This window comes from Excalfactoria chinensis, unplaced genomic scaffold (assembly GCF_039878825.1).
Source record: "Excalfactoria chinensis isolate bCotChi1 unplaced genomic scaffold, bCotChi1.hap2 Scaffold_74, whole genome shotgun sequence".
NCBI lineage: Eukaryota > Metazoa > Chordata > Aves > Galliformes > Phasianidae > Excalfactoria > Excalfactoria chinensis.
Window position 1 is genome coordinate 13,592 of NW_027315713.1, and position 16,409 is coordinate 30,000.

At 58.0% G+C, this 16,409-nt stretch overlaps 1 protein-coding gene across 1 annotated transcript; it reads right to left on the reverse strand.

Moving 5' to 3' along the window:
• Window positions 1–1,263: 1,263 nt before the first annotated feature.
• Window positions 1,264–10,012, reverse strand: LOC140265235 (uncharacterized). Its single transcript, XM_072361145.1, has 9 exons — window positions 9,895–10,012; window positions 9,642–9,763; window positions 9,235–9,307; window positions 8,151–8,376; window positions 6,403–6,476; window positions 2,819–2,993; window positions 2,058–2,143; window positions 1,777–1,895; window positions 1,264–1,482 (listed from the first exon to the last, which is right to left on the reverse strand). Exons 1-9 carry the CDS (start codon window positions 10,010–10,012, stop codon window positions 1,264–1,266), a joined length of 1,212 nt encoding a protein of 403 aa, XP_072217246.1.
• Between the last annotated feature and the right edge of the window lie 6,397 nt (window positions 10,013–16,409).

Sequence of the window (16,409 nt, forward strand, 5' to 3'; positions counted from 1 at the left end):
CCCATAGGGACCCATAGGGAGACATAGGGACCCATAGAGACCAATAGAGACCAATAGAGACCCATAGAGACCCATAGAGACCCATAGAGACCCATAGGGAGACATAGGGACCCATAGAGACCCATAGGGACACATAGAGACCCATAGAGACCCATAGAGACCCATAGAGACCCATAGAGACCCATAGGGAGACATAGGGACCCATAGAGACCCATAGGGACACATAGAGACCCATAGAGACCCATAGAGACCCATAGAGACCAATAGAGACCCATAGAGACCAATAGAGACCCATAGAGACCCATAGAGACCCATAGAGACCTATAGAGACCAATAGAGACCAATAGAGACCCATAGAGACCCATAGAGACCCATAGAGACCCATAGAGACCCATAGAGACCCATAGAGACCCATAGAGTGCCTTAGAGACCCACAGGGAGATTTAGAGACCTATAGAGAGACATAGGGCCCATAGGGACCCATAGAGACCCATAGAAACACATAGGGACCCATAGAGACCCATAGAGAATCCATAGAGACCCATAGGGAGACATAGGGACACACAGAGACCCATAGGGACACATAGAGACCCATAGCGACCCATAGGGAGACACAGGGAACCATAGAGAGACATAGAGATCCCATTGCGACCCCATAGAGCCCCATAGAACCCCATAGACACCCCACAGAGCCACATAGAGACCCCAAAGAGCCCCATAGAGTGTCTTAGCTGCCCCATAGAGCCCCATAGACCCCATAGAGCCTCATAGCGCCCCATAGCTGCCCCATGAGACCCCAAAGAGTCCCATAGTAGCCCCATAGCTGCCCCATAGAGCCCCATAGAGACCAACAGAGATCCCATAGAGACCCTATAGAGACCCCATAGAGCCCCATAGCTGCCCCATAGAGCCCCATAGAGACCAACAGAGATCCCATAGAGACCCTATAGAGACCCCATAGAGCCCCATAGCTGCCCCATAGAGCCCCATAGAGACCAACAGAGATCCCATAGAGACCCCATAGAGCCCCATAGCTGTCCCATAGAGACCCCAAAGAGCCCCATAGCTGCCCCATAGAGCCCCATAGAGCCCCATAGAGACCCCATAGAGCCCCATAGAGCCCCATAGAGCCCCATATAGCGCCATAGTGCCCCATAGCTGCCCCACAGAACCCCATAGAGACCAATAGAGATCCCATAGTAGCCCCATAGCTGCCCCATAGAGCCCCATAGAGCCTCAGAGCCCCATAGACCCCATAGAGCCTCATAGCACCCCATAGCTGCCCCATGAGACCCCAAAGAGCTCCATAGAGCCCCATAGCTGCCCCATAGAGCCCCATAGAGACCCCATAGAGCCCCATAAAGACCCCATAGAGCCCCATAGAGCCCCATAAAGACCCCATAGAGCCCCATAGAGCCCCATGAGACCCCATAGAGCCCCATAGAGACCCCATAGAGCCCCATAAAGACCCCATAGAGCCCCATAGAGCCCCATAGAGCCCCATATAGCGCCATAGAGTCCCATAGCTGCCCCATAGAGCTTCATAGAGCCCCATAGAGACCCCATAGAGCCCCATAGCTGCCCCATAGAGCCCCATAGAGCCCCATAGAGCCCCATAGAGACCCCATAGAGCCCCATAGAGCCCCATATAGCGCCATAGTGCCCCATAGCTGCCCCACAGAACCCCATAGAGACCAATAGAGATCCCATAGTAGCCCCATAGCTGCCCCATAGAGCCCCATAGAGCCTCAGAGCCCCATAGACCCCATAGAGCCTCATAGTACCCCATAGCTGCCCCATGAGACTCCAAAGAGCTCCATAGAGCCCCATAGCTGCCCCATAGAGCCCCATAGAGACCCCATAGAGCCCCATAGCTGCCCCATAGAGCCCCATAGAGCCCCATAGAGACCCCATAGAGCCCCATAGCTGCCCCTTAGAGCCCCATAGAGCCCCATAGAGACCCATATAGCGCCATAGTGCCCCATAGCTGCCCCTTAGAGCCCCATAGACCCCATAGAGCCTCATAGTACCCCATAGCTGCCCCATGAGACCCCAAAGAGCTCCATAGAGCCCCATAGCTGCCCCATAGAGCCCCATAGAGACCCCATAGAGCCCCATAGCTGCCCCATAGAGCCCCATAGAGCCCCATAGAGACCCCATAGAGCCCCATAGCTGCCCCTTAGAGCCCCATAGAGCCCCATAGAGACCCATATAGCGCCATAGTGCCCCATAGCTGCCCCTTAGAGCCCCATAGAGCCCCATAGCGCCCCATAAAGACCCCATAGAGCCCCATAGATCCCCATATAGCGCCATAGAGCCCCATAGCTGCCCCTTAGAGCCCCATAGAGCCCCATATAGCGCCATAGTGCCCCATAGCTGCCCCATAGAGACCCCAAAGAGCCCCATAGCTGCCCCATAGAGCCCCATAGAGCCCCATAGAGACCCCATAGAGCCCCATAGAGCCCCATAGAGCCCCATATAGCGCCATAGAGCCCCATAGCTGCCCCTTAGAGCCCCATAGAGCCCCATATAGCGCCATAGTGCCCCATAGCTGCCCCATAGAGACCCCAAAGAGCCCCATAGCTGCCCCATAGAGCCCCATAGAGCCCCATAGAGACCCCATAGAGCCCCATAGAGCCCCATAGAGCCCCATATAGCGCCATAGTGCCCCATAGCTGCCCCACAGAACCCCATAGAGACCAATAGAGATCCCATAGTAGCCCCATAGCTGCCCCATAGAGCCCCATAGAGCCTCAGAGCCCCATAGACCCCATAGAGCCTCATAGCACCCCATAGCTGCCCCATGAGACCCCAAAGAGCTCCATAGAGCCCCATAGCTGCCCCATAGAGCCCCATAGAGACCCCATAGAGCCCCATAAAGACCCCATAGAGCCCCATAGAGCCCCATAGAGCCCCATAAAGACCCCATAGAGCCCCATAGAGCCCCATAGAGACCCCATAGAGCCCCATAGCTGCCCCATAGAGCCCCATAGCTGCCCCATAGAGCCCCATATAGCGCCATAGTGCCCCATAGCTGCCCCTTAGAGCCCCATAGAGCCCCATAGAGCCCCATATAGCGTCATAGTGCCCCATAGCTGCCCCTTAGAGCCCCATAGCGCCCCATAGCGCCCCATAGAGCCCCCATAGAGCCCCATAGATCCCCATATAGCGCCATAGAGCCCCATAGCTGCCCCTTAGAGCCCCATAGAGCCCCATATAGCGCCCATAGTGCCCCATAGCTGCCCCATAGAGACCCCAAAGAGCCCCATAGCTGCCCCATAGAGACCCCATAGAGCCCCATAGAGCCCCATAGAGCCCCATAGCGCCCCATAGCGTCCCATAAGCTCACAATGGTGTTGTTCCCGTGGCGGCTCAGCGCCATTCCCATATGGGCTGCACTGCGGTTCCCTGTGGGGCACAGCGGGGTCGGCAGCACCGACCCCAATAAAACCCTATAGAACCCCTATAGAACCCTATAGAACCCCCATAAACCCTATAGAACCCAATAGAACCCCCATAAACCCCTATAGAACCCAATAAACCCCTATAGAACCCAATAGTACCCAATAGAACCCAATAGAATCCCCATAAACCCCTATAGAACCCAATAATCCCCTATAGAACCCCCATAAACCCCTATAGAACCCCTATAGAACCCAATAAACCCCAATTGAGCCCCAATAGAACCCCAATAAACCCCATAAACCCCAATAGAACCCAATAGAAACCAATAAACCCCATAAACCCCAATAGAACCCCAATAAACCCCATAAACCCCAATAAACCCAATAGAACCCCAATAGAACCCAATAACCCCCAATAGAACCCAATAGAACCCAATAAACCCCATTAAACCCCAATAAACCCTATTACCACCCTGACCCCAATCCCATTCCTAACTCCATTGCTGACCCCAACCCCCCCTGACCCTATTGCCACCCCATTCCTGCCCCACATCCCACCCCACAGCTGACCCCAAACCCTGCCCCATATCCCACCCCACATCTGACCCCAAACCCGGCCCCATATCCCATATCTGACCCCAATCCCACATCTGACCCCAAACCCAGCCCCATATACCACCCCATAGCTGACCCCAATCCCACCCCACATCTGACCCCAACCACGGCCCATATCCCATATCTGACCCCATATCCCATATCTGACCCCATATCCATATCATCTGACCCCATATCCCATATCTGACCCCATATCCCACATCTGACCCCAAACCCAGCCCCATATCCCATATCTGACCCCATAACCCATATCTGACCCCATATCTCATATCTGACCCCATATCCCATATCTGACCCCATATCCCATATCTGACCCCATATCCCATATCTGACCCCATATCCCCTATCTGACCCATAACCCACATCTGACCCCATATCCCATATCTAACCCATATCCCACATCTGACCCCATATCCCATATCTGACCCCATATCCCATATCTGACCCCATATCCCATATCTGACCCCATATCCCATATCTAACCCCATATCCCATATCTGACCCCATATCCCATATCTGACCCCATATCCCACCCCACACCGGCCCCACACTCACCCCATAACTGCAGCTCCCTGCACTCCCCGCTCTGTGCCCCACAGCCGAACAGCCGCCCCACAGCCGGCGCCCCCACAACCACCCTATAGGAGGAGAACACGACTTGTGGGGCTGCCCCATAGCTGTGGGTCCCATAACAGTATGGGGCTGCCCCATAGCTATGTAGGTCTGCCCCATAGCCTTGGGTCTGCCCCATAGCTGTGGGTCCCATATCCATAGGGCTGCCCCATAGCATCGGGTGGCTGCCCCATAGCCGTGGGTCCCATAACAGTATGGGGCTGCCCCATAGCTATGTAGGTCTGCCCATAGCCTTGGGGTTGCCCCATAGCCGTGGGTCCCATATCCATAGGGCTGCCCCATAGCCGTGGGTCCCATATCCATAGGGCTGCCCCATAGCCGTGGGTCCCATAACAGTATGGGGCTGCCCCATAGCTATGTAGGTCTGCCCCATAGCCGTGGGCCCCATATCCATAGGGCTGCCCCATAGCTGTGGGTCCCATATCCATAGGGCTGCCCCATAGCATTGGGTGGCTGCCCCATAGCTATGTAGGTCTGCCCCATAGCTGTGGGTGGCTGCCCCATAGCCTTGGGGTTGCCCCATAGTCGTGGGTCCCATAACAGTATGGGGCTGCCCCATAGCCGTGGGTCTCCCCATAGCTGTGGGTCCCATAACAGTATGGGGCTGCCCCATAGCCATATGTGGCTGCCCCCATAGCCGTGGGTCCCATAACAGTATGGGGCTGCCCCATAGCCGTGGGTCCCATATCCATAGGGCTGCCCCATAGCCATATGTGGCTGCCCCATAGTGGGTCCCTATAGGCTGCTTATGGGGCCGGGTTGTCTCCTTACCGTCCCCCTTTTAGGGCCACCAGCCCGTATCCGAAGCTGCGCGTCCCGGGGAGATGCAGGATGCGGCCGGGGGAGGAACCGAGACGGAAACAGCAGCTGGAGGGAAACACTGCGGGAACAAACGGGTGGGGACGGGTAACGAGGACATATAGGGACACATAGGGACCCCATAGAGACCCATAGAGACCCCATAGGGACCCCATAGAGACACATAGGGACCCCATAGAGACCCATAGAGACACGTAGAGACCCCATAGAGACACATAGGGACCATAGTGACCAATAGGGACCCATAGAGACCCATAGAGACACATAGAGACCCCATAGGGACCCCATAGAGACACATAGGGACCCATAGAGACCCATAGAGACCCGTAGAGACCCATAGAGACCCATAGGGACCCATAGAGACCCATAGAGACCCATAGAGACCCATAGAGACCCATAGAGACCCCATAGGGACCCCATAGAGACACATAGGGACCCATAGAGACCCATAGAGACCCATAGAGACACATAGAGACCCATAGGGACCCCATAGAGACACATAGAGACCCCATAGAGACACATAGAGACACATAGAGACCCATAGGGACCCATAGGGACCCATAGAGACCCCATAGGGACCCATAGAGACCCATAGAAACCCATAGAGACCCCATAGAGACCCATAGGGACCCATAGAGACCCCCATAGGGACCCCATAGAGACACATAGGGACCCATAGAGACCCATAGAGACACATAGAGACCCGTAGAGACCCATAGGGACCCATAGAGACCCATAGAGGACACATAGGGACCCATAGGGACCCCATAGAGACACATAGAAACCCCATAGAGACCCATAGGGACCCCATAGAGACACATAGAGACACATAGAGACCCATAGAGACCCCATAGGGACCCCATAGGGGCCCATAGAGACCCATAGCGACCCATAGAGACCCATAGATACCCATAGGGACCCATAGGGACACATAGAAACCCCATAGAGACCCCATAGGGACCCATAGAGACCCCATAGAGACCCATAGAGACCCCATAGAGACCCCATAGAGACACATAGAAACCCCATAGACACCCATAGGGACCCATAGAGACCCATAGAGACACATAGAGACACATAGAGACCCCATAGAGACCCATAGAGACCCCATAGAGACCCATAGAGACCCATAGCGACCCATAGCCCCCCATAGCCCCCTACAGTGCCCCATAGCACACCATAGAGCCCTATAGAGCCCCATAGACACCCCATAGAGCCCCATAGAGCCCCATAGAGCCCCATAGCCACCCATAGCCCCCCATAGGCACCCCACAGCACCCCACAGCACCCCATAGTGCCCCATAGTGCCCCATATGGAACCCCATAACACCCCATAGAGCCCCATAGAGCCCCATAGCCCACCCATAGTGCCCCATAGCACCCTACAGCACCCCATAGCCACCCATAGCACCCCATAGAGCCCCATAGCGCCCCATAGAGCCCCACAGAGCCCCATAGAACCCCATAGCCCCCCATTGCGCCCCACAGCACACCTATAGCACCCCATTGAGACCCATAGAGCCCCAGAGACCCCCATAGCCCCCTCATAGTGCCCCATAGCGCCCCATAGAGCCCTATAGCACCCCACACACCCCATAGCACCCCATAGAGCCCCATAGCCCCTCCATAGTGTTCCATAGCGCCCCATCGCACCCCATAGAGCCCCATACCGCTCCATAGTGCCCCATAGGGCACCATAGCACCCCACAGCACCCCACAGCACCCCATAGAGCCCCATAGTGCCCCATAGCTGCCCCATAGCGCACCATAGTGCCCCATAGAGACCCCATAGAGATACATAGAGCCCAATAGAGACCCCATAGTGCCCCATAGCGCCCCATAGACACCCCATAGTGCCCCATAGACTCCCCATAGAGCCCCATAAACACCCCATAGAGCCCCATAGAGCCCCACAGAGCCCCATAGAGCCCCATTGCTCCCAATAGTGCCCCATAGACACCCCATAGAGCCCCATAGAGCCCCGCAGCGCCCCACAGAACCCCATAGACACCACAGAGCCCCATAGTGCCCCATAGATCCCCATAGATCCCCACAGACACCCCATAGATCCCCATAGCGCCCCATAGAGCTCCATAGACACCCCATAGTGCCCCATAGAGCCCCATAGACACCCCATAGAGACCCCATAGAGCCCCATAGACACCCCATAGAGCCCCATAGCGCCCCATAGCACCCCATAGAGCCCCATAGCCCCCTCATAGTGCCCCATAGCACCCCACAGCACCCCATAGAGCCCCATAGTGACCCATAGCTGCCCCATAGCGCCCCATAGACACCCCATAGTGCCCCATAGACTCCCCATAGAGCTCCATAGCACCCCACAGAACCCCATATCGCCCCATAGACACTCCATAGAGCCCCATTGAGCCCCACAGAGCCCCATAGAGCCCCATAGAAACCCCATAGACAACCCATAGAGCCCCATTGCTCCCAATAGTGCCCCATAGACACCCCATAGAGCCCCACAGCGCCCCACAGAACCCCATAGACACCACAGAGCCCCATAGTGCCCCTTAGAGATCCCATAGATCCCCACAGACACCCCATAGAGCCCCATAGCGCCCCATAGACACCCCATAGAGCCCCATAGACACCCCAAAGATCCCTATAGCGCCCAATAGAAACCACATAGAGCCCCATAGCGCCCCATAGAGCTCCATAGACACCCCATAGTGCCCCATTGACACCCCATAGAGCCCCATAGACACCCCATAGAGCCCCATAGCCCCCTCATAGTGCCCCACAGCACCCCACAGCACACCATAGAGCCCCATAGACACCCCATAGTGCCCCATAGACTCCCCATAGAGCCCCATAAACACCCCATATCGCCCCATAGACACTCCATAGAGCCCCATAGAGGCCCACAGAGCCCCATAGAGCCCTCATAGAGCCCCATAGACACCCCATAGCCCCCCACAGCACCCCATAGAGCCCCATAGTGCCCCATAGCCCTTCACAGCGCCCCATAGCACCCCATAGACACCCCATAGAGCCCCATAGCGCCCCATAGTGCCCCATAGAAACCTCATAGCGCCCCATAGCACCCCATAGAGCTCCATAGCCCCCTCATAGTGCCCCACAGCACGCCACAGCACCCCATAGTGCCCCATAGAAACCTCATAGAGCCCCATAGACACTCCATAGAGCCCCATAGAGCCCCATAGACACCCCATAGAGCCCCATAGAGTCCCATAGACACCCCATAGAGACCCATAGCGCCCCATAGAGCCCCATAGAGCCCCATAGCCCCCCCATAGCGGTCCAAGGAGCCCCATACCCCCTCATCGTGCCCCATAGCGCCCCATAGAGCCCCATAGACACACCACAGAGCCCCATAGTGCCCCATAGAGACCCCATAGTGCCCCACAGACACCCCATAGAGACCCCATAGCGCCCCATAGAGCCCCAAAGACACCCCATAGTGCCCCATAGCGCCCCATAGCGCCCCATAGCACCCCATAGAGCCCCATAGCCCTTCACAGCGCCCCATAGCACCCCATAGAGCCCCATAGCCCCCTCATAGCGCCCCATAGCGCCTCATAGCTCCCCATAGCACCCCATAGACACCCCATAGAGCCCCATAGCGTTCCATAGCACCCCATAGAGCCCCATAGAGCCCCATAGCGCCCCATAGCACCCCATAGAGCCCCATACCCCCTCCTCGTGCCCCATAGCGCCCCATAGCCCCCTCATAGTGCCCCATAGCACCCCACAGCACCCCACAGCACCCCATAGTGACCCATAGACACCTCATAGAGCCCCATAGAGACCCCATAGAGCCCCATAGACACCCCATAGAGCCCCATAGCCCCCTCATAGTGCCCCATAGCACCCCATAGAGACCCATACCGCCCCATAGTGCCCCATAGGGCACCATAGCCCCCCACAGCACCCCATAGCACCCCATAGCCTTCCATAGCACCCCACAGCACCCCACAGCACCCCATAGAGCCCCCTAGAGCCCCAAAGCCCTTCACAGCGCCCCATAGACACCCCATAGAGACCCATAGCGCCCCATAGCGCCCCATAGAGCCCCTTAGCCCCCCCATAGCGGTCCAAGGAGCCCCATACCCCCTCATCGTGCCCCATAGCGCCCCATAGAGCCCCATAGACACACCACAGAGCCCCATAGTGCCCCATAGAGACCCCATCGAGCCCCACAGACACCCCATAGAGACCCCATAGAGCCCCATAGAGCCCCATAGACACCCCATAGTGACCCATAGCGCCCCATAGCGCCCCATAGCACCCCATAGAGCCCCATAGCCCTTCACAGCGCCCATAGCACCCCATAGAGCCCCATAGCCCCCCCATAGCGCCCCAAAGAGCCCATACCCTATCCTCGTGCCCCATAGCGCCCCATAGCCCCCTCATAGTGCCCCATAGCACCCCACAGCACCCCACAGCACCCCATAGTGACCCATAGACACCTCATAGAGCCCCATAGAGACCCCATAGTGCCCCATAGACACCCCATAGTGCCCCATAGCACCCCATAGCACCCCATAGAGCCCCATAGCCCCACATAGCACCCCACAGCACCCCACAGCACCCCATAGAGCCCCATAGAGTCCCAAAGCCCTTCACAGCGCCCCATAGCGCCCCATAGCACTCCATAGAGCCCCATAGCCCCCCCATACCGCCCCATAGTGCCCCATAGGGCACCATAGCCCCCCACAGCACCCCATAGCACCCCATAGAGCCCCATAGCCCCCTCATAGTGCCCCATAGCACCCCACAGCACCCCATAGAGCCCCATAGAGCCCCATAGCCCCCCCATAGCGCCCCATAGAGCCCTATACCGCCCCATAGTGCCCCATAGCACCCCACAGCACCCCACAGCACCCCATAGTGACCCATAGACACCTCATAGAGCCCCATAGAGACCCCATAGAGCCCCATAGCCCCCTCATAGTGCCCCATAGCACCCCATAGAGACCCATAGCGCCCCATAGCACCCCATAGAGCCCCTTAGCCCCCCCATAGCGGTCCAAGGAGCCCCATACCCCCTCATCGTGCCCCATAGCGCCCCATAGAGCCCCATAGACACACCACAGAGCCCCATAGTGCCCCATAGAGACCCCATCGAGCCCCACAGACACCCCATAGAGACCCCATAGCGCCCCATAGAGCCCCAAAGACACCCCATAGTGCCCCATAGCGCCCCATAGCGCCCCATAGCACCCCATAGAGCCCCATAGCCCTTCACAGCGCCCCATAGCACCCCATAGAGCCCCATAGCCCCCTCATAGCGCCCCATAGCGCCTCATAGCTCCCCATAGCACCCCATAGACACCCCATAGAGCCCCATAGCGTTCCATAGCACCCCATAGAGCCCCATAGAGCCCCATAGCGCCCCATAGCACCCCATAGAGCCCCATAGCGCCCCATAGCCCCCCCATAGCGCCTCAAAGAGCCCCATACCCCCTCCTCGTGCCCCATAGCGCCCCATAGCCCCCTCATAGTGCCCTATAGCACCCCACAGCACCCCACAGCACCGCATAGTGACCCATAGACACCTCATAGAGCCCCATAGACACCCCATAGAGCCCCATAGCCCCCTCATAGTGCCCCATAGCACCCCATAGAGACCCATACCGCCCCATAGTGCCCCATAGGGCACCATAGCCCCCCACAGCACCCCACAGCACCCCATAGCACCCCATAGCCTTCCATAGCACCCCACAGCACCCCACAGCACCCCATAGAGCCCCATAGAGCCCCAAAGCCCTTCACAGCGCCCCATAGACACCCCATAGAGACCCATAGCGCCCCATAGCACCCCATAGAGCCCCTTAGCCCCCCCATAGCGGTCCAAGGAGCCCCATACCCCCTCATCGTGCCCCATAGCGCCCATAGAGCCCCATAGACACACCACAGAGCCCCATAGTGCCCCATAGAGACCCCATCGAGCCCCACAGACACCCATAGAGACCCCCATAGAGCCCCATAGAGCCCCATAGACACACCATAGTGCCCCATAGCGCCCCATAGCGCCCCATAGCACCCCATAGAGCCCCATAGCCCTTCACAGCGCCCCATAGCACCCCATAGAGCCCCATAGCCCCCCCATAGCGCCCCAAAGAGCCCCATACCCTATCCTCGTGCCCCATAGCGCCCCATAGCCCCCTCATAGTGCCCCATAGCACCCCACAGCACCCCACAGCACCCCATAGTGACCCATAGACACCTCATAGAGCCCCATAGAGACCCCATAGTGCCCCATAGCACCCCATAGTGCCCCATAGCACCCCATAGCACCCCATAGAGCCCCATAGCCCCCTCATAGTGCCCCATAGCACCCCACAGCACCCCATAGAGCCCCATAGCCCCCTATAGCACCCCATAGACACCCCATAGAGCCCCATAGCGTTCCATAGCACCCCATAGAGCCCCATAGAGCCCCATAGCGCCCCATAGCACCCCATAGAGCCCCATACCCCCTCCTCGTGCCCCATAGCGCCCCATAGCCCCCTCATAGTGCCCCATAGCACCCCACAGCACCCCACAGCACCCCATAGTGACCCATAGAGACACCATAGTGCTCCATAGCACCCCATAGTGCCCCATAGCACCCCACAGCACCCCATAGAGCCCCATAGAGTCCCAAAGCCCTTCACAGCGCCCCATATCGCCCCATAGCACCCCATAGAGCCCCATTGCCCCCCCATACCGCCCCATAGTGCCCCATAGGGCACCATAGCCCCCCATAGCACCCCCATAGCCCCCCACAGCACCCCATAGAGCCCCATAGAGCCCCATAGCCCCCTCATAGTGCCCCATAGCCCCCCACAGCACCCCATAGAGCCCCATAGAGCCCCATAGCCCCCCCATAGCGCCCCATAGAGCCCTATACCGCCCCATCGTGCCCCATAGCGCCCCATAGCCCCCCATGACCCCCCCATACGGGGTCCCCCCCTCACCCGCCATCAGTGCCCCCATCAGGATGGCTGTAGGGCCGCCCATGGTTGCCGCCGCTCTGTGGGGCCGCAGCTTCCTTCCGCCCCACAGCGGAAAGGGATGTGGGGAGATGTGGGGCGGGGGCAGGAAATGGGGCCGCTATGGGGGCTGTGGGGGGACCACTGTGGGGTCTATGGGGTCTATATGGGGTTGTGGGGCCTGTATGGGGTCTATGGGGTCTTTATGGGGTCTATGGGGCCTATATGGGCTGTGGGGCACCACTGTGGGGTCTATGGGGCCTATATGGGATTGTGGGTCCTGTATGGGGTCTATGGGGCCGCTATGGGGGCTGTGGGGGATGACTGTGGGGTCTATGGGGTCTATATGGGGTTGTGAGGGCTGTATGGGGTCTATGGGGCCTATATGGGGTCTACGGGGTCTTTATGGGGTCTATGAGGCCTGTATGGGGTCTATGGGGCCGCTATGGGGGCTGTGGGGGGACCACTGTGGGGTCTACGGGGTCTATATGGGGGTGCAGGGCCTGTATGGGGTCTATGGGGCTGCTATGGGGTCTATGGAGTCTTTATGGGGTCTATGGGGCCTATATGGGATTGTGGGTCCTGTATGGGGTCTATGGGGTCTATATGGGGTTGTGGGGCCTGTATGGGGTCTATGGGGTCTATATGGGGTTGTGGGGCCTGTATGGGGCCTATGGGGTCTTTATGGGGTCTGTGGGGCCTGTATGGGGTCTGTGGGAACCACTGTGGGGCCTATATGGGGTCTATGGGCCTATATGGGATTGTGGGGGACCATTGTGGAGCCTCTATGAGGTCTATGGGGCCTATATGGGGTCTGTGGGGAACCACTGTGGGGCCTATATGGGGTTGTGGGTCCTGTATGGGGTCTATGGGGTCTATATGGGCTGTGGGGCACCACTGTGGGGTCTATGGGGTCTATATGGGGTTGTGGGGCCTGTATGGGGTCTATGGGGCTGCTATGGGGTCTATGGGGTCTTTATGGGGTCTATGGGGCCTGTATGGGGTCTATGGGGTGGCTATGGGGGCTGTGGGGGACCACTGTGGGGTCTACGGGGTCTATATGGGGGTGCAGGGCCTGTATGGGGTCTATGGGGCTGCTATGGGGTCTATGGAGTCTTTATGGGGTCTATGGGGCCTATATGGGATTGTGGGTCCTGTATGGGGTCTATGGGGTCTATATGGGGTTGTGGGGCCTGTATGGGGTCTATGGGGTCTTTATGGGGTCTGTGGGGCCTGTATGGGGTCTGTGGGAACCACTGTGGGGCCTATATGGGGTTGTGGGTCCTGTATGGGGTCTATGGGGTCTATATGGGCTGTGGGGCACCACTGTGGGGTCTATGGGGTCTATATGGGGTTGTGGGGGCTGTATGGGGTCTATGGGGCTGCTATGGGGTCTATGGGGTCTTTATGGGGTCTATGGAGCCTGTATGTGGTCTATGGGGCTTATATGGGCTGTGGGGCACCACTGTGGGCTCTATGGGGCTGCTAGGGGGTTTGAGGGGGAGCATTGTGTGTCTATATGGGGTTGTGGGTCTTGTATGGGGTCTATGGGGCCTAGATGGGGTTGTGGGTCCTGTATGGGGTCTATGGGGCTGCTATGGGGTCTGTGGGGCCTGTATGGGGTCTATGGGGTGTTTATGGGGTCTATGGGGCCTGTATGGGGTCTATGGGGCCGCTATGGGGGCTGTGGGGGATGACTGTGGGGTCTATGGGGTCTATATGGGGTTGTGGGGGCTGTATGGGGTCTATGGGGCTGCTATGGGGTCTATGGGGTCTTTATGGGGTCTATGGGGTCTTTATGGGGTCTATGGGGCCTGTATGGGGTCTATGGGGCCTATATGGGGTCTCTTGGGGGACCACTGTGGGGTTTATGGGGTCTATATGGGGTTGTGGAGACTGTATGGGGTTTATGGGGTCTTTATGGAGTCTATGGGGCCTGTATGGGGTCTATGGGGCCTATATGGTGTCTGTGGAGGGCCATAGTGGGGCCTATACGGGGTTGTGGGGCCTGTATGGGGTCTATGGGGCCACTATGGGGGCTGTGGGGGAACACTGTGGGGTCTATGGGGTCTATATGGGGTTGTGGGGCCTGTATGGGGTCTATGGGGTTGCTATGGGGTCTATGGGGCCTATATGGGGTCTATGGGGCCGCTATGGGGGCTGTGGGGGGACCACTGTGGGGTTTATGGGGTCTATATGGGGTTGTGGGGGCTGTATGGGGTTTATGGGGTCTTTATGGGGTCTATGGGGCCTGTATGTGGTCTATGGGGCCTATATGGGCTGTGGGGCACCACTGTGGGGTCTATGGGGCTCCTATGGGGTGTGAGGGGGACCACTGTGGGCCTATATGGGATTGTGGGTCTTGTATGGGGTCTATGGGGTCTATATGGGGTTGTGGAGCCTGTATGGGGTCTATGGGGCCAATATGGGGTTGTGGGGCCTGTATGGGGTCTGAGGGGCCTATATGGGGTCTGTGGGAACCACTGTGGGTCCTGTATGGGGTCTATGGGGCCGCTATGGGGGCTGTGGGGGGACCACTGTGGGGTTTATGGGGTCTATATGGGGTTGTGGGGCCTGTATGGGGTCTATGGGGCCTATATGGGGTCTATGGAGGACCACTGTGGGGCCTTTATGGGGACTTTGGGGCCTGTATGGGGTTGTGGGGGCTGTATGGGGTCTATGGGGCTGCTATGGGGTCTATGGGGTCTTTATGGGGTCTATGAGGCCTGTATGGGGTCTATGGGGCCTATATGGGCTGTGGGGCACCACTGTGGGCTCTATGGGGCTGCTATGGGGTGTGTGGGAGACCATTGTGGGCCTATATGGGGTTGTGGGTCTTGTATGGGGTCTATGGGGCCTATATGGGGTTGTGGGTCCTGTATGGGGTCTATGGGGCCTATATGGGGGCTGTGGGGGGACCACTGTGGGGTTTATGGGGTCTATATGGGGTTGTGGGGGCTGTATGGGGTCTAAGGGGTCTTTATAGGGTCTATGGGGCCTGTATGGGGTCTATGGGGCCGATATGGGGTTGTGGGTCCTGTATGGGGTCTATGGGGCCAATATGGGGTCTGTGGGAACCACTGTGGGGCCTATATGGGGTCTATGGGGCTGCTATGGGGTTGTGGGGGACCATAGTGGAGCCTATATGGGGTTGTGGGGCCTGTATGGGGTTGTGGGGCCTGTATGGGGTCTTTGGGGCCTGTATGGGGTCTATGGGGCCTATATGGGGTCTATGGGGGTCTTTATGGGGTCTATGAGGCCTGTATGGGGTCTATGGGGCCTATATGGGCTGTGGGGCACCACTGTGGGCTCCATGGGGCTGCTATGGGGTGTGAGGGGGACCATTGTGGGCCTATATGGGGTTGTGGGTCCTGTATGGGGTCTATGGGGTCTTTATGGGGTCTGTGGGGCCTGTATGGGGTCTATGGGGTCTATATGGGGTCTGTGGGGCCTGCATGGGGTCAATGGGGCCTATATGGGGTCTGTGGGGGATGACTGTGGGGTCTATGGGGTCTATATGGGGTTGTGGGGCCTGTATGGGGTCTATGGGGCTGCTATGGGGTCTATGGGGCTGCTATGGGGTCTATGGGGTCTTTATGGGGTCTATGGGGCCTATATGGGCTGTGGGGCACCACTGTGGGGTCTATGGGGCTCCTATGGGGTGTGAGGGGGACCACTGTGGGCCTATATGGGATTGTGGGTCTTGTATGGGGTCTATGGGGTCTATATGGGGTTGTGGAGCCTGTATGGGGTCTATGGGGTCTATATGGGGTTGTGGAGCCTGTATGGGGTCTATGGGGCCAATATGGGGTTGTGGGGCCTGTATGGGGTCTGAGGGGCCTATATGGGGTCTGTGGGAACCACTGTGGGTCCTGTATGGGGTCTATGGGGCTGCTATGGGGTCTATGGGGTCTTTATGGGGTCTATGGGGCCTATATGGGGTCTGTGGGGGGACCACTGTGGGGTCTACGGGGTC